General features: G+C 38.5%; 2 protein-coding genes across 2 annotated transcripts; both read right to left on the bottom strand.

The window, feature by feature from the left end:
* Positions 1 to 242: 242 nt before the first annotated feature.
* Positions 243 to 1181, bottom strand: LOC142838644 (olfactory receptor 6C3-like). The gene has a single exon (XM_075954193.1). It carries the CDS (start codon positions 1179 to 1181, stop codon positions 243 to 245), a length of 939 nt encoding a protein of 312 aa, XP_075810308.1.
* A 16812-nt stretch (positions 1182 to 17993) lies between these two features.
* On the bottom strand, positions 17994 to 18932 carry LOC142838617 (olfactory receptor 6C3-like). Its single transcript, XM_075954149.1, has one exon. The coding sequence runs from the start codon at positions 18930 to 18932 to the stop codon at positions 17994 to 17996; it is 939 nt and encodes a 312-aa protein (XP_075810264.1).
* Positions 18933 to 19891: the final 959 nt, after the last annotated feature.

Genomic DNA, 19891 nt, shown 5'->3' with positions numbered 1-19891 from the left:
ACCCACATGATGGTTCATCACCATATATAACTCTATTTCCAGGGAACCCAGTACCCTCCTCTGGTCTCTATGGGTACCAGTCATGCAGTATAAACAGAAATGTACAAAGGTGTACATGCAGAAAAAGCATCCATACACACAAAATACTTTTGTAAAAAACCTGAAACCAATAAGCTCATACTAAAAAGTTTCATTCCTCTTATTTTGAAAAGGTGCGATGTTATTCATGTTAATAATTGCTTTCATTTGATTCTATGAAGCATTGCTTTATTAATTAAATCCTGGAAGACTTGTTTTACTTGTTGATTTCTCAATGTATAAATAAAAGGGTTCAACATGGGAGCAATTGAAGTGTTGAGAACAGCCACCCCTTTGGTCAGCGATGCCCGTTCATTGGCAGAAGGTTTGACGTAAACAAAAATGCAGCATCCATACGAGATGGAAATTACAATCATGTGGGAGGAGCAGGTGGAGAAAGCCTTTTTCCTCTGGCTGGCAGATGGGAACTTCAGGATGGTGTTGATGATGCAGATGTATGACAGAATCACTAGGGCCAGTGTGAAAAGCAGAGTGAAGGAGGCAACATAAAGGCCAAGTGCCTCTGAAAGCCTTGTGTCTGAGCAGGAGAGTTGTAAAATGGGGAAGTAGTCACAGGAGAAGTGATCGATGATGTTTGAGGCACAGAAATCTAACTTGAAGATAAGTATGACTAATGGGAAAATGATTAGGAATCCTGCCAGCCACGAGGTGAGGACAAGAAGGGCACAGACTTTCTGACTCATGATGACGGTGTAATGCAGTGGCTTGCAGATGGCCACATAGCGATCATAAGACATAGCGGTTAGAAGAAAGAACTCAGACACTCCCATGGAAATGAAGAAAAATAACTGAGCCAAACAGTTGTTGTAGGAAATGGTCTTAACTTTCGTAATTATTGACCACAGAAATCTAGGGACAGAAACACTGGTGAACATAATTTCTAAGAAGGAGAAATTCCGGAGGAAGAAATACATAGGAGTCTTTAGGCGAGAGTCAAGCAAAGTGAGGGTGATGATGGTTAGGTTTCCACACACACTTAATATGTAAGCAATGAATAAAAAGAAAAAAATTACAACCTGAAGCTCTGGGTCGTCTGAAATGCCCAACAGCACAAACTCGGTAATCACAGAGTGGTTTCTCATGATGATTCCTAGTAAAAAGAATCTACAGATAAAAAAGAATAAAGGTGTAAATTCAGTGTAAAAGAAACAACTGTTTAAATCCTGTTATTACTACATCCGATGGAATGAAGCCATGGGGCAATTTTACTAAGATTTTCTAATCTCTGCTCATTCCTCTTAAACGAAAAACACCTTGTTGAAAAAAATATCTTAGTAAATGGGACTTTAAATCTGCTTCAGCAATTGTGCACAGAAATTCTACATACAGTCATAATTTCTATGTGAGTATGATACCTTTGTGTAACCACATTTTAATAGTATCTTCATTTCTAATATGCAAATTATTTTCTGGTTTCACATAGTGTATGCTTTCAAGACCAAATATATTACATTTAACTTCAATTCTAATAATATTTCCAAACTTCTGTACTTTAGAGGTACAAAGAGCACCAAATATATTTACTAAACCTAAAAGATATTTCTCTTTTCTTTATTTTTTCTTTATTTCTTGGTTATTCAAGACAGAATATCTCTGCACCTTTGGAGTCTGTCCTGGAACTAGCTATTGTACACCAGGCTGGCCTCAAACTCACAGAGATCCTCCTGCCTCTGCCTCCCAAATGCTGGGATTAAAGGAGTGTGCCACCACATCCCGAATGTCATAGTTATTTTCAACCTTAATATGTGTGCTGTTTAAAATGGCCAAGAAATAAATGTATTTGCCAAGAGATAAATAAGGCGAGATGTTCTTAAGTTATAAAAATAACCAAGTTCTTAATTTGTGGGAATTAAAACAGAAGCCAGAGAAAATAATTTAAACAGAGCCAGGGGGTCAATAACTACTTGCTGTGAATTCTAAGCCACTTACAGCATTTCAACATCTTCTTTTTACTAAGTTCACTTTGTGATCTTATCTTTAAACATTCTTGAGGACAAACAGAACCTCATGAAGATCTTTTATCTCAAAGCATAATAGTGCCCTCCTTCTCAAAGAATCTTTAGAATAAATAAAACTTTCTATAGGATTCACTTCATTAAATCACATCCTCTACACTGTAATCTCCTACTCTCTCCTGAGAGCTAACAGAGAGCACAGCATGTGTGGTGATCACAGTGTGATGGGCGACTTTCTAGACAGGGAGTCAGCAAGGGATAAACACCAAAGCTGAAAATGGGCACTGTCCGGCTCTTTCACTCTTGACTTCTGAGTCTCTGTGGTTTTTCTCTTTAGGAATAGAAATATATTTTTCATCATTATGAAATCAGCGCTGAAAGGTAACTGTTTTGTGGTTTACATGATAGTTAAAATATAGTAAAATGTAAAATTAATAATAATAAATGTATTTACTTGATAATTTGGGGACCTTGCATTTTCCCATTAAAGTAAATTTTCCGACGATAGATGAAAATTCATTTCTTCACAAATGTCAAGCACAGTTTGGTGTATGTGATAATACCAGGTAGATATAAAACACTACAGTCTTCAGCCATGACTTAATTTCTTCCACTTAAAACACAAAATCAGTTTTGTTTGGATGCTCAACTTGCTAGACCTGGATGGAGGTGGGGGTTCCTTGGACTTCCCACAGGACAGGGAACCCTGATTGCTTTTCGGGCTGAGGGGGGGGGGACTTCATTGGGGGAGGGAAATGGGAGGCGGTGGCGGGGAATAGACAGAAATCTTTAATAAATAAATAAATTTAAAAAAATAAAAAAATTAAAAAAAACACAAAATCAGACATATTTAATAATATTCTCCAGAAGTTTTTCTAATCCAGGTTGCTCTTCACTCTGTTTATTACACTGAAGACTGTCACATTAAAAACTTCAGTGACATTTAATTCAGTGGCACAAGATGAATTGCTTATGAGATTGCTAACAGCCTCACTTACAAATGAAAATAAATGCATCTTTGGTCTCTTTTATTGTTTCACAGAAACTGAGTGTGCTACCAGACGTACTATTGTCATCCCTGCAATTCTTTAAGAACACGGAGAAACTGATACTGTTTTAAGACAGTAGAAGGTAGAGAGTGTTGAAGATCTCTAGATAAGATAAAGATTGAAATCTGCACAAGCATAAATACAGCCTTACCTTCGCTGGCCAGAGTATAAATCCCTGATATACTCAGCTAAAGAACAGAAGGATGCACACAGAGGCTCAAGACGTGTGTGTAGTGATGTCAGGAATCCTCTTTCTTGGAAACCAAACAATACAGAGAGACCTAGAAAAAGTGTACCAACCAACTGAAAACACTCGACTTGGCTTCCCTTTGGTCAAGCAATTTTCCTAATTAGGGCATGGACTCAGTCTATGCTCAGGAGATGATTCTTTCTCTATTCACGTGGGATTAGTTAAACTCAAGACTAACCTGTCCTACAATGGCTTCCTCCTTGACACACTTAGTGATAGTTTAATAATTAGTAAATTCTGCCAGTGCAGAGCAGAATAGGTAACCTAAAATTAATTTTTAAAATCTTCAAACCTTTGGATGGTACTTTGCCCTTGTTTTTTATTTTTTAATTTCAAAAATTGATATGTGCTCCATGCAGTGTTACAGAGAACGATCATCACCCTAGAAGACATGCACATATTTCAAATATTTGAGTATTCAAAATAAAATATACATTATATCAAATTGTTTTTTATATTATACAAACAATCACAAACTCAGATAATGTTCTATGTACTTTATTACATTTTACAAAACAGATAGGATATTGATTACACAAAATGTTCAACATTTCAATCTTCTCTTTCAGGTAACACTGAGTAGTGAATGTCATTCCTGGTTGAGTTATCTAAAAAACAACTTTATTCTTTTGTAACATTTGCATGGAATATTCAAGGAGACTTGCACAATATTTATTAATTTCATGGTTAGTTAAGATTAGGGTTAGGTCCACATTTTACTCACTACATTCATTCTCTGGTAGCACACAACAGCATATCTTTAAACACTTAAATATCTTCATAAATTAGTATTGCATGTTAGCTTTGCACAAATGCATTCATGAAATCACAGCAGCTGTGCATGACAGCTCAAGACTTGAGAGGCCTTGCTTTTCCTGAGGAACCACGGACTGATCATTTTTTAGGTTTTAATACTCTCAATACTTCATTTTATGGAAGAGGTGTTCACATCTTGTTTAATTTTTTTATTAAAAATTTTGGTATCATTAAACTGTGATACTATATGAACCTAGAGTTTTTTATTTTTATGAGGTCTTCCTACACACTCAAATTCTTTATCAAATGTAGTGGTATGTAAATAACTATTTCTGTCATGGAATTTTCTTGGATGTATCATAAGAATTTTGTCCATTTCACCAAAGTTTTGAATTTTAAAAATTTTTAACTATGAGATATTGCCTATATCTGACATACAGTAGCACAAAGTTTAAGTTCTCAGTCAAACATGGAAGATTTCACAACCATTTAAACACATGCACATTGTATACAAATAAATACATAAATAAAATGGAAGAATGGGAATAGAAAGCAAGACTGAGCCCAAAAGAAAAAACATTTAATCTTGTGATTAATATCTTGGTAAAATTGAGAGCAGGTGCTGGCATGATGTAAGACCTAAAGATTTTAGAAACTCAATCACTACTGCATCACCATCTGGATCCCATGTAGATTTCTGTTGGGTTGATATCAACCATTGCCTACAAATTTCTTGGCAGAAATCCTATGTCCCTATCCTATCTAACTATGTGTAGGGACTCCAACACTACACCCAATAGCTGGTTACTAATGGCCACTCATAAGCAGGGCAACAGTGAAAAAGGTCAAATAATGGAGAAATAAATACAAAAAAGTACAGTTTAAAGAGAAAAGGAGCACCAGGAAACAATATTGCAGGCAAGGCTTGTGATGAGAGAGATAAAGAGATTAAGGGAAGGCCTGATCTGCACTGGAATAAAGACCCCATCCATCTAAGCTTCCAACTTGTGTAAGGAAAATGCTTGAGAATTTACTAATCCTAGAAAGGAAGACAACCAAAACTCCTGTAAATGTGATCCCAGGAGCCCATGTTCCTTACCAAGCTTGGCCAGAGAGCCAATGTGTCCAGGCAATGTGTAGAAATTGCAGGCCCTGCGAGACTATTTGTGAAACTGTGGAAGTAAGGCCTGGATTGCATTGGGGACCCTAAAATATGTATATAAAATAAAGAACTCTGTATCTTTTGAAAAATCTAGAAACATTCAGGTATTTGAGAGCTGGATCATCAAGCTAGGGTTCTCTTAAGAATTTTTACTGACATGATTGAAAGAAAGACTCCTCAGAAGAGAATAAATGATTAAAAGATTTATTTTAATAGGATTTCTTTTCCCTATTATTCATGATTATTTGAACAAAATATCCTAGGAAAAATATGAGTTTTGTATTAATTAACTTTAATGATGATTCTAGCTTTAGAGTTACAGACAGAAGGAAGGAGCTACCGAGGCCTGGCAGGTGTCAAGAATAACTAAAGGGACGCCTAATAGGGAGGTCATTGCATGAAGCTGTGAATTTGAAGCCTGGATTGGCTTGGAGAATTCAGGATGTTAGAGAAGCAAGGGTCCTAGGATTCCTGCTAAAGAGAACTGCTAACAGGGAGTGAAAGCAGCCCAAGAAAAAAAAAGTATTTTACAGTCAAAACTGAACTGAGTTGGAGGCTTGAAGATCATTTTGACGTCAGATAAGGAGATGCAAAGTTTGGAGCTTGCCCAGCTGATTTTCAGTCTTGCTTTGGTCCAGTATTTCCTCACTGTGCTCCCTTTCCTACTTTTTGGAATGTTAATGTATATCCTGTGCAACTATATGTTGGAAGTATGTAATCTGGTTTTTGTTTACTTACTCTTTGTTTGTTGGCTTGTTTCTGATTTAAAAAGTGGGGGGGGGGACTTGACTTGGTGAGGGGGAGGGAAATGGGAGGCGGTGGCGGGAAAGAGACAGAAATCTTTAATAAATAAATAAATTTATAAAAAAAGGAAAAAAAATAATGAGTTAATAGTGATGATTGTAATAACAATAACCAGTGGGCATAGAAACAAATCTTTTAAAAAAGAGAGACCACTACATCCAACATCATAAGAAATTAATAAATAATAGCATTCAAGGAGCATAAGGGCTTTGCTATTGGTTGCTCTTCACAAACTGATTGTAAGGCTCTATTGCTGAAGAAGGCACCTACACAATCTTTGAATGCAGAGAGGTTGGACTGGTGCCTAACTAGAGCCTCCATCCCTACAAACTACAGCCTTCATCCCTGCGGACTACTGCTCATGGTACTAGAAAGTACTATGCATGCCACCAGAAGAAAAGGTAAAGAGACACCCATATCTATCACCGTGCACAAAACTCAAGTCCAAATGGATTAAAGACCTCATTATCAGCCCGAAAACACTGAACCTAATAGAAGAGAAAGTGGGAAATACCCTACAACAGATGGGCACAGGTGATCGCTTCTTAGGTATAACCCCAGAAGCACAGGCATTAAGGGCAACATTGAATAAATGGGACCTACTAAAACTGAGAAGCTTCTGTAAAGCAAAGGACACTGTCACTAAGACACAAAGGGAACCTACTGACTGGGAGAAGATCTTCACCAACCCCGCAACAGACAAAGGTCTGATCTCCAAAATATATAGAGAACTCAAGAAACTAGACTTTAAAATGCTAATTAACCCAATTAAAAAATGGGGCACTGAACTGAACAGAGAATTCTCAACAGAAGAACTTCAAATGGCCAAAAGATACTTAAGGTCGTGCTCAATTTCCTTAGCAATCAGGGAAATGCAAATCAAAACAACTTTGAGATACCATCTTACACCTGTCAGAATGGCTAAAGTCAAAAACAACAAGGATAGCCTTTGCTGTAGAGGCTGTGGAGGAAGGGGTACCCTCATCCATTGCTGGTGGGAATGCAATCTTGTGCAACCACTGTGGAAGTCAGTGTTTCGGTTTCTCAGGAAATTCGGGATCAACCTACCCCTGGACCCAGCAATACCACTCTTGGGAATTTACCCAAGAGATGCTCTATCACATGTCAAAAGCATTTGTTCAACTATGTTCATAGCAGTATTATTTGTAATAGCCAGAACCTGGAAACAACCTAGATGCCCTTCAATGGAAGAATGGATGAAGAAAGTATGGAATATATACACACTAGAGTACTACGCTGCGGTAAAAAACAATGACTTCTCGAATTTTGCATACAAATGGATGGAAATAGAAAACACTATCCTGAGTGAGGTATCCCAGACCCAAAAAGAAGAACATGGGATGTACTCACTCATAATTGGTTTCTAGCCATAAATAGGGGTCACAGAATCTACAATTGGCGAACCTAAAGAAGCTAAGTAAGAAGGTGAACACAAGGAAAAACATATCGTTATCCTCTTGGATAAGGGAAGTAGACAAAATTGCCGGGGAGAAAAGTGGGATCTTGGGGGTGGGGTGGGATGGGGGTAAGGGGAGATGGGGAGAGAAAAGGTAGAAGGGAAGGAGGGGGGACTTGGGGAAATAGGAGGATCGGGATAAAGGAAGGTTGGATAGGGGAGCACGGAACCACAATCCTTAGTTAAGGGACCCACTTTAGGGTGGGCAGGAGAATTGACCCTAGAGGGGCTCCCAGGAGCCCAAGCTGAGGTCCCCAGTTAGTTCCTTGGGCAGCTGAGGATAGGGAACCTGAAATGACCCCATCCTAGCCCAATACTGACGAATATCTTGCATATCATCTTAGAACTTTCATCTGGCGAGGGATGGAGATAGAGACAGAGACCCACACTGGAGCACTGGACTGAGCTCCCATTGTCCCAATGAGGAGCAGAAGGAGGGAGAACATGAGCAAAGAAGTCGGGACCACGAGGGGTGCACCCACCCACTGAGACAGTGGAGCTGATCTACTGGGAGCTCACCAAGGCCAGCTGGACTATTACCAAAAAAAGCATGGGATAAAACTGAACTCTCTGATCATGACGAACAATGAGGGCTGATGAGACGCCAAGGACAATGGCACGCAGTTTTGATCCTACGCAATCTGCTGGCTTGGTGGGAGCCTAGCCAGTCTGGATGTTCACCTTCCTAGATATGGACGGAGGGGGGAGGACCTAGGACTTACCACAGGGCAGGGAACCCTGACTGCTCTTTGGACTGGAGAGAGAGGGGGAGAGGAGTGGGGGGAAGGGGAGAGGGGTGGGAGGAGGGGGAGAAGAGTGGGAGGAGGGGGAGAAGAGTGGGAGGAGGGGGAGGGAAAGGGGAGGCTGGGAGGAGGTGGAAATTTGTTTTTTTTTCTTTATTCTTCTTTTATCAATAAAAAAATGGTAAAAAAAAATAAATTAAAAAAAAAAAAAAAGGTAAAGAGACGTAAACCCTTTGGTCTACATTGGCCACCTGCCTGGATGATGTGCTGGTGCGATAGTGCCCCGATAATGTGGGAGCAACCAACCACTATCTAGTTGGATTCAAGGCCCACTGCACAGAATGGAACTCATGATTGACACTGTCTAGCTGCCCAAGAACCTGGAGCTAGATTGGCCTTGGACCTTGGAGAAAACCAGATACTACTGCTCTGTGAAATGATTGCAGCAATGCAATGACTCCTAATAACATTCTTCTGTACCCACACAATGGTGTCTTGCTCAACCATCATCAGAGAAGCTTCCACCATCAGTATATGGGAACAAACATAGAGACACACAAATGAACAATGGACAGAGAGTGAGAGGCCTTGGAACATTCAATCCTAGATGAGCTGTCTCCTATTAACTTCCTTAGAGCTCAGAGAACCCTACGGAAGAGGAGGCAGAAAGATTATAAGAGCCAGTCAGGATGGAAGACACCAGTGAAATTATCCCTTCCAGACAGAACAGAACTGACATATATATAAATTCACAGAGACAGTGGCCGCATGCACAGGGCCTGCACAAGGCTAAGCCAGATAGAGACCAGCACTGAGAGAGGGAAGTGGATATGATCTCTCATCTCTAACCAAGAAGATGTCTCTACTTGACAACCACACACATAGGAAAAATTATTTTTTCCCAATGGAATCTCTTTGAGTATACAAACCACATTTAAAAGGAGCAAACCACAAGCAGTTAAGGGCCAACACAAAACGAACTCAGTAGTATTTTTGGAGATATTTTGACTCCCAATGCTTTGTCTGTGCACCTTTTAACCTCACTGCTCTTTTGTTTAAGTAGTATGCTTTCCAGTTTTGTGTTTTTATGTATGCCTGTTATCCGTGTATCTGAGTGAGTGTGTCTATTTGTGGATGTGTGTGTGTATCTTGTTTTATTTCTTTGGGTTTTTTCCTATTTGTTTGTTTTATTCTAATCTGATTTGTTTATTTAATTACCTGTTTGTTTTCTAACAGAGAGAAAAAGAAGTCCTGAAGTTAGGTGGATGGGGAGAGGAGAGGATCTGGGAGAGATGAAAGATGGAAAAACATTATCATGGTATAATTAATTAACAAATCTATTTTCATTAAAAGATAAATAAAATATGAGTTTTGTATTGGGAAGACCAAGAATGAAAGTACAAATAAGCATTAATGGAATTTCTAGAGTTCTAATTCTGTTAATCTTCAATTCCTTTGTTGAAAATTGAATTATAATTACTAGAGAGTTTTTGAAAATTAAATGAAATTATTATTTTTTCATATTTATTTATTTATTATGTATACAATATTCTGTCTATGTGTATGCCTGCAGGCCAGAAGAGGGCACCAGACCCCATTATGAGATGGTTGTGAGCCACCATGTGGTTGCTGGGAATTGAACTCAGAACCTTTGGAAGAACAGGCAGTGCTCTTAACCTCTGAGCCATCTCTCCAGCCCCCATAAAATTATTTTTTTAAAAAAAATTTCTTAATAAGTATGTTGCATTCAGGCTTCAAAAATAGCTGTAGCAATTCTGTTATTTTACTTTCAAACAGAATTAACTAATTAATTAATTGATTGATTTGGGGAAGGATATTCACAGTGGTTGTAATTTATCAAAGGTACTATTTATTCTGATCTCTGTATTTTATTATTAAAAACAATTTTAAGATTAAATATGTTTTGATTACATTCTTTCCTTCTCCCAAGTTCTTCCAGATCCTCTCCTCTCTCTACACACCCAAATTTTAAGTTCTTTCTCAAAAACAAAAATCCACTATATCAACAGAAAAAAGTCAATAAAACCACATACACCACCAATTCCAAAAAAAAAATAAGCCATAACCAAATAAAACCACACACAGAAAAATGTGGGGTCCATTGTAAGTTGTTCAACTACTCCTTTCTATGAAGCCAGTACTAGATGGGTTAATATACCTAGTGTCACTATTGGAGAAAACTGATTTTCCCTCTCCAGCGGGCATAGGGTACAGTTCAGTGATTATCTTGGGTGTGGGGACAGTTTGGTGGTTTATGTGGGTATAAGAAACAGTTCAGTGGTTAACATGGGCATAGGGATCAGTTCAGTGGTTAACACAGGTATGGGGACAGTTCGGTGGTTAACACAGATATGGGTACATTACAGTAGTTAGCACAGGTATGGGGACAGTTCAGTGGTTAACACAGATATGGGTACATTACAGTAGTTAGCACAGGTATGGGGACAGTTCAGTGGTTAACACAGATATGGGTACATTACAGTAGTTAGCACAGGTATGGGGACAGTTCAGTGGTTAACACAGATATGGGTACATTACAGTAGTTAGCACAGGTATGGGGACAGTTCAGTGGTTAACATGGGTATAAGGGACAGTTCAGTGGTTAACCTTTACCATAGTAGCTAGGTTTTCATTCTTTCTTTATTTTCTTAATATAATAGGATAAAACTATCACATTGAAGTTGGACAAGACAAACCAACAGAATGAAATAGGCCCAAGAGAAGGAACCAGAACCCACTCACTCATACACTCAGAAATCCCGTAAAAACACACTAAGGTGGAAGCCATAAAATATAGTCAGAAGACCTGGTTCAGACCTGTGAAGGCCCTGTGTGTGGAGCTTCAGTCTCTGAGTTCATAGGAGTTTGGGTCATGTTGATTTAGAGGGCCCTTTTTTGGTGTCTTCTACACCCTCTGGTTCTAACATTCTTTCTGCCTTCTCTTCCCATGGTTGCCTGTACTCTGAGGAGAAGGATTTGTTGGGGGCCATCCCATGTAGGGAATGAATGCTTCAAGGTCTCTTACTCTCTGTGTTTGCTCCCGTATGCTATAGGAGGAAGTTTCTCTGATGAGACATGAAAGAGTTAGCACTAGTCTACGAGGAGAGCAGAATGTCATTACAAACCATTTTATCAATATATTTTTTCTTTTTTGAGAATAAGATTATGAATTTTTAGCTTCATTCTCATTTGGCCTTAAAATTTTTATTATTGTTTACAAATGAAGCATTATTGTTCAAAGAAATTTTATATTGTACATTAAATCATGCAGCTAACAAATGTCAAATATAATCTAAGATCACCTACAAATAAGCGTACTCTATTAAAAAACAGTTCTACATAATCTGCATATAAAATAAACATGAATACAAAAAGAGTAATTTCTACCTTTTAATAGTACAAAATTAGTTTTATGTACTAAAACAAAATATACCATGTAATATAATTTTAATACAACACTTCAAAATGTAGTCTGATATAATCTACTTCGTTTGACTAAAGTTGAGCTGTTAACTTAAAAATATAACTTTAAAATAAGAACTAAAATGAAATTGCACTACATAGAGGGACAATGTCATTCCAAAAGCCATTGGTTGTTAAATGAAAATTCCAGTAGCAGGATCAGATATCTCATTGTGATTTATTGGCAAAGGTGAATCCCAAGGTCTCCAAAACTGAAAATGGTATTACCATTTCCCTTGGTTATCCAACATACTAAACATGGTTGAAATTCCAGTTCTTAAGACACCACACACATTGAACAAGAAATGAGGAAATTACTCTCAAACCATGTAGGACACTTTCTACTTGCTACAATCTTTTATCATACTGAAAATCACATACAGGCTGTGAGGGACAAAGACATCAATGACCTTACCCAGCACTGGACACTGCCCTGCTGGACAAGATGTGTCCACTCATGCAATGGGGCAAACTGTTGGGGATAAGTAACCACTTTCTGACCAGATTTGGCCTACACCACAGGACGGAATTCCACATTTTTGTGCTGTAATTCTGCTCAAAGCCCATGGCGTGGTGGTCCATAAGTCTGAGTTATTTAGATGAATATGCTGTCAAATACCTTCTAAACAGTTATGCTTATGCTGAGAAACCCCGGCTCCTCTCAGTCTTAAGCAGGAGAGATAATTTTGTAAGTGAACAGCCGTCAGTGGAGGGATGCCGAACTCATCAAAGTGTGCAGAGTGACTTGACGCGCAGCCCAAAATGGGGCATCTATTTTAGTCACCCTCCAACAAGCCTCAGGAAATATCAGAAAGAAGAGGTAGAAAGAACATAGGAACAAGAAGATAGGAAGAATTGCTATGTATACCATCTTCTGGACATGACATGTCTACCACACTCATGATGTCACAGCAGCTGTGCTTACCTGCACATGACCTATTCAAGATCAAGCTAACTAAAATCCCAGCACAGAGAAGGGAGATGATCTCCCCCACCCCTTATTGGGGAGCTATTGACAGTGTACAGTTAGTGAAAGAGGGAGGTTCAGTTTTGTCCATTGGTAGGTTCCCCATGATCCAGAAGGTGACTTCACATCCGTGGACATATGGGCAGCACGAAGTGACTTATGAACAAAGAGGAACAAGAGCATGAGATTGGAGCCAGGCAGTGGTGACACACAACTTTAATCTCATTACTTGGGAGGCAGAGGCAGGTTTGAGGCCAGTCCGTTCTACAAAGAACTCTGTCTTAAAAAAAAAGAAAGAAAGAAACATGAGTTTGGCAGGGGAGGAGTTGTAAGGGACAAACTAGGGTAGATATATTTCGTCGTTAACATGTACTAAATACTAAAACATAAAAAAATTAACTAATGAATCAATGTGAAATCAGAATTACCCACAATCTTCTATATTGATACAAAGATATATATAACTACCAATATTCATACAATTGTATAACATAGAGAATGGCTGGAATAGTGACAATGTCATCTATGACTATGATCTAATCAGAGAAATTAGCATTTATAAAAACATTCCATCTCTCACTGAAATGATTTTGGGTCTTGGATTTATCATTTTATAGACAGTTTATGTACTAATTTGGCTGAAGAGATGGAAAAGCACAGCTTATAAAAGGAAGAGTATCAGACAGAAACATTTTTAAATTATTTGGCATATTTATACGTTCATTGTCTGTAGCATAAGAAGAATAATGCATGATTTCTTCTCTGTCACCAGCTGCAGGAACTAATTTACTGTAATGAAATTGCAGTAGACTAAGCAAGAAGGGATGATTCAGGGTTTAAGAGTACTTGCTATGAATACAAGATTAACTCAAAAAAAATCAGTAGCCCTCCTATATACACATGACAAATGGGCTGAGAAATAAATCAGAGAAACATCACCCTTTACCATAACCACAAATAACATAAAAAATCTTGGAGTGACTCTTACCAAACAAGTGGAAGAGCTATATGAAAAACTTTAAATCTTTGGAGAACAAAATTAAAGAACACCAGAAAATGGGAAGATCACCTGTGTTCTTAGGTAGGCAGAATTAACACAGTAAAAATGGCTATCTTTCCAAAGCAATCTACAGATTCAATGCAATACCCATCAAAATTTCAGAAAAATTCTTCACAGACCTCAAAAAACAGTACTCAACTTCATATGGAAAAATACAAAAACCCAGGATAGCCAAAACAATCCTGTACAATAAAGAAACTTCTGGAGGCATCACAATGCCTGATTTCAAACTCGACTACAGAGCTACAGTACTGAAAACAGCTTGGGATTGGCATAAAAACAGACAGGAGAACCAATGGAACTAAATCAGAGGCCTGGATATTAATCCGCACAGCTACAAACACCTGAGTTTTGACAAAGAAACAAAAATATAAAATGAAAAAACAAAACATATTCAACAAATGATGCTAGTATAACTAAATATAAACATGTAGAAGAGTGAAAATGGATCCATATCTATCACCATGCACAAAACTCAAGTCCAAAAAATGAATCAAAGACCTCAACATAAAACTAAACACTGAATCTCATAGAAAAAGTGGGAAGTACACTTGAACACATTGGCACAGGAGACTAGTTCCTAAATATAACCCCAGTATCACAGACACTGAGAGAAACAATTAATAAATGGGACCTCTGAAACAGAGAACCTTCTGTAAAGCAAAGGACACATTCCACAATTCAAAATGGCACCCTACTGAAAGGGAAAATATCTTTACCAACCCCACATCAGACAGAGGACTGATGGTGTGGGAGGTCCTTCTGTCTATGTGTTACTTTTACTGGTTAATGAATAAAGAAACTGGCTTGGCCTGATAGTGTAGAACAGAGCTAGGCAGGGAAAACTAAAATGAATGCTTGGAGAAGAGAGAGGCAGTCATGGAGAAGCCATGGAGCTGCTGACGGAGATAGACACGCTCAAACTTTGCTTGTAAGCCACGACCTCATGGTGATGCGCAGATTAATAGAGATGGGTTAGTGTAAGATATGAGGTAGCCAGAAATATGCTTAAGCTATTGGCCAAACAGTATTGCAGATGATATGGTTTCTGTGTGATTAATTCAGATCTGAGCTGCTGAGCAGCCAGGAAACAAACAGGCAGTCTTTCTTACAACAGACCGATCTCCAAAATTTACAAATAAATCAAGAAATTGATCATCAAAAGAACGAATAATCCAATAAATAAATGGGGTCCAGACCTAAACAGAGAACTCTCAACACAGAAAACTAAAATGGCTGAAAGACACTTAAGGAAATGTTCAATATCCTTAGCCATCAGAGAAATGTAAATCAAAAACAACTCTGAGATTCCATCTTACACCTGTAAGAATGGCCAACATCAAAAACACTGATGACAATTTATGCTGGAGAGGATGTGGGGTAAATGGAAACACGCCTCCATTGCTGTTGGAAGGGCAAACTGGTACAGCCATTTTAGATTTCAGTTTGGCAATTTCTAAGAAAATTAGGAAACAACCTACCTCAAGACACAACTTTAGGTATATACCCAAAAGATGTTTAATCATACTACAAGGACATGTGCTCAACTATGTTCATAGTAGCATTGAGTGTCATAGTCAGAACCTGGAAACAACCTAAATGCCCCTCAATAGAAGAATGGTTGATGAAAATGTGGTACACTTACACAATGGAATACTACACAGTCAAAAAAAGATAATGACATCTTGAAATTTGCGGGGATCTAGAGAACATCATATTGAGTGAGGTAACCCAGACCCAGAAAGACAAATATCATATTTAATCACTCATAAATGGCTTTTAGACATAACACAAAAAAGACTATAAATCATAATACCAGAGAACCTAGACAACAAAGAAGATCATAAGAGTGACATTCATGGATCTAATCTACATTAGAAGTAGAAAAAGACAAGATGTCCTGAGTAAACTGAGAGCATTAGAACCATGAGAAGGGGTAGAAGGAAGGGGAAAAAGGGAGTGGAGCAGAGAAAAATACAACTATGTTCATAGCAGCATTATTTGTAATAGCCAGAACCTGGAAACAACCTAGATACCCCTCAACTGAAGAATGGAAAAGAAAGTGTGGCACAATTACACATTAGAGAACTACTCAGCAGTAAATTAAAAAAAAATGACATTTTGAATTTTGCATGCAAATTTATGGAAATAGAAAACACTATCCTGAATGAGACAACCCAGACCCAAAAATATGAATACGGTATGTACTCACTCATTAGTGGATTCTAGCCATAACCGAAGGACATTGAGCCTATAGTTCATGATCCTAGAGAAGCTAAGTAATAACGTGAACCCAAAGATAAACATATATAAATCCTCCTGGAAATTGGAAGCAGACAAGATCGCCAGGCAAAAGTTGGGAGCATGGGGTTGGGGGCGGGGTGAGGGAAGGGGAGAGAGGGAGAGAAGGGAGAAGGGGAGGGTTGGGGAGAGCTTGGGGAAGTGTGATGATTGAGATGGAGGAAGGACAAATATGGGATATCTTAATTAAGGGAAGTATTTTGAGGTTGGCAAGAGGCTTGGATCTGGAGGGGTTCCCAGGAGTCCACAGGGATGACCCCAGCTAGGACCCTATGCAGTGGGGGAGAGGGTGCCTGAATTGGCCTTGTCCCATAGTCAGACTGATGACTCTCTTGAATAGAACCATAGAACCTTTGTCCAGCCACGGATGGAGATAGAGACAGAGTCCCACACCGAAGCACTGGACTGAGCTCCCAAGGTCCAGTTGAAGATCGGAATGAGGAAGAATATGAGCAAGGTAGTCAGGACCGCGAGGGGTGCATCCACCCACTGAGGCAGTGTGCCTGAGCTAATGGGAGTTCACCAAATCCAGCTAGACTGGGACTGAACGAGCATGTGATCAAACTGGACTCTCTGAATGTGGCTGACAATGGGGACTGACTGAGAAGACAATGATAATGGCACTGGGATTTGTCTCTACTGCATGTACTGGCTTTGGGGGATCCTATTCTATTTGAATGCATACCTCCCCGGCTCTGGATGGATGGGGGAGGGCCTTGGATTTCCCACAGGTCAGGGTACCCTGCCCTCTCTTGAGACTGGAGAGGAAGGGGAGAAGGTAAGTGCGGTAGTGGGAGTGAAATGGAAATTTTGAATGGTATTATTTATAAAGTAATAAAAAATTTTAAAGCCAGAAAAATGAAAGGAAGAAAGAAAGAAAAAAAGATAGAAAGAAAGAAAGAAAGAAAGAAAGAAAGAAAGAAAGAAAGAAAGAAAGAAAGCCACAGAAAATCTGAGCACAATCCCATGAATGACTGTGTACCAGGAACTGAAGGGAACAGAAGCAAGTGGGTCATTGTGGCTTGTCTGTGGTGAGCCCAGCTGAACTCCAGGTTCAGTGAGAGATCCTGCCTCAATGGAAAAGGCAAGGGTGATAGACACTCTTACTATCTATCACTCAATACTGTCTTCTAGAATCCATATACACAGGCATGCACATTCACACATATGTACACAAACTCCTACATATGCACAACACCCCAAATACATACACAAAAAGGAATAGCCATGAGAGAATATATATATATATATAATCTAAAAGAATATAAACATAATACATATTTATATCAAGGTAAGAAAAGGAAGATCGAGAAACTTCACCCAATGAAATTAAGAAGAATATAATGAGGAGGAAATAGCACCAAGTGTAAATGCACTTTACCATTAGCGTCATCTTTTGCTGACAGAGACAGCAGCAAAACACAGGTTCTTATTCCACAATAATGATGACTATCAAATGTTCCATAATATTTTTCAGCGATTCCACCTCCTCCAGGGTTGAATGTTCCAAGGCAGATGAAATGTTGGACAATACCCACACAGGTTTAATGGAAAAGAAGACATAGTAACTTTAAAATTAAAAAGAAGGTAGAGGGAATGGAGATATGGGTCAAGAGTAAAAAGGGCTTGCTGTTCTTTCCGAGTACACTGGTGCAATTCCCAGAACCACATGGTAGCTCACAACCATCTGTAACTCTACTTCTAGGGAAACCAGTGCCATTGTCTGGTCTCTAGGGGTACCAGGCTTGCCACAGGCACACAGATATACAGACAAGCAAAACACCCATACATTATTAGTTTAAAATATGGAACCAATTAGCTCACACTGTAAAGTTTCATCCCTCCTATTTTGAAAAGGTACAATACTATTAATGTTAACAAATGCCTTCATTTGTTTCTATAAAACATTCCTTTATTAATCAAATCCTTGAAGGCTTGTTTGACTTGTTGATTTCTCAATGTATAAATAAAAGGGTTCAACATGGGAGCAATTGAAGTATTGAGAACAGCCACCCCTTTGGTCAGCGATGCCCTTTCATTGGCAGAAGGTTTGACGTACATGAAGATGCAGCTTCCATACGAGATGGAGATGACAATCATGTGGGAGGAGCAGGTGGAGAAAGCCTTTTTCCTCTGGCTGGCAGATGGGAACTTCAGAATGGTGCTGATGATGTAGATGTATGACAAGATCACTAGGACCAGCGTGAACAGCAGAGTAATGGAGGCAACATAAAGGCCAAGTGCCTCTAAAAGCCTTGTGTCTGAGCAGGAGAGTTGTAAAATGGGGAAGTAGTCACAGCAAAAGTGGTCAATGACATTGGAAGTACAGAAATCTAACTGGAGAAATAGCATAATTAATGGGAAGATCATCAGAAATCCTACCAGCCATGAGGAGAACACAAGAAGGGCACAGACTTTCTGACTCATGATGACGGTGTAATGCAGTGGCTTGCAGATGGCCACATAGCGATCATAAGACATAGCGGTTAGAAGAAAGAACTCAGACACTCCCATGGAGATGAAGAAAAATAACTGAGCAAAACAGTTGTTGTAGGAAATGGTCTTAACTTTAGTAATTATTGACCTCAGAAATCTAGGGACGGAAACACTGGTGAACATAATTTCTAAGAATGAGAAGTTCTGGAGGAAGAAATACATAGGAGTCTTTAGGCGAGAGTCAAGCAAGGTAAGAGTGATGATGGATAGGTTTCCACATACACTTAATATGTAAGCAATGAATAAAAAGAAAAAAATTACAACCTGCAGTTCTGGTGTGTCTGATATTCCCAAGAGCACAAACTCGGTAATCATAGAGTTGTTTCTCATGCTGATTTATTGTCCACAAAATCTATTGGTTAAAAAAATTGAAGCATAAATTTAATGTAAGAGAGTTAAAGCTTAAATATTGATATTACTATAGTCAAATAAATGAAGCAATATCTGCCCAGGCCTATTAAGCAGAAAATATCTTGTTAAAAGAAAACATATAGATAGGTGCATAAATCTCCCTTCAACCATTATATGCAAAGACTTTATATTCAGTCATTTCTGTGTGTGTAGTGTACCACCGTAGATTTGTATAGCAATATATAGTAGTATCTTCATTTTTAATATGAAACACTCTTTTCTGGTTTTGCATATTGTATGCTTTCAGGACTGAATATATAACATTTAATTTCAATTCTAATATTACTTCGAACCTCTATAGTTTGTTTGTAGAAAATGAGTGATCAATAATTTTTACTGAACTCAAATGTGTCAGGGTTATTTTCAACCTTGGTAAATGTGTTTCTTATCTTTAAACTTTCCTGAGGAAAAAGAGGAACAAATGCAAAAGCTCTTTTATCTCAAAGCATAATAGTGCCTCCCTTCTCAAAGAATCAACAGAAATAAATAAAAAATATCTGTAGGATTTACTTCATCAAACCTCATCCTCCACACTGTAATCTCCTATCAGTCAGTACTATTCTCTCCTGAGAGCTAACAGTCATCACAGAGCGTGTGGTTATCACAGTGTGATGTGCTACTTTCGACGCAGGGAGTCAAAAAGGATAAGCAGTAAAGCTGAAAATTGGCACTGTCCAGCTTTTTCTGTCTTGTCTTCTGAGTGTCTGTGGTTTTTTTCTTTAGAAATATGTATATTTATTTCATCACTATGTCATCAAAACTGAGGAGTAACTATTATATGGTTTACATGATATTTAAAATATAATAAAATGCAATAGTAAGCAGGGCGGTGGTGGCGCATGCCATTAATCCCAGCACTTGGGAGGCAGAGGCAGGCG

Source organism: Microtus pennsylvanicus, chromosome 20 (genome assembly GCF_037038515.1).
Source record: "Microtus pennsylvanicus isolate mMicPen1 chromosome 20, mMicPen1.hap1, whole genome shotgun sequence".
NCBI lineage: Eukaryota > Metazoa > Chordata > Mammalia > Rodentia > Cricetidae > Microtus > Microtus pennsylvanicus.
Note: the sequence above shows the minus strand (reverse complement) of the source record. Positions and strands in the feature narration are given on the sequence as shown.

What these genes read in the sequence shown, in the direction of transcription:
- LOC142838644 (XM_075954193.1), bottom strand. Translation starts at nt 1,181, where the DNA reads ATGAGAAACCACTCTGTGATTACCGAGTTTGTGCTGTTGGGCATTTCA.
- LOC142838617 (XM_075954149.1), bottom strand. Translation starts at nt 18,932, where the DNA reads ATGAGAAACAACTCTATGATTACCGAGTTTGTGCTCTTGGGAATATCA.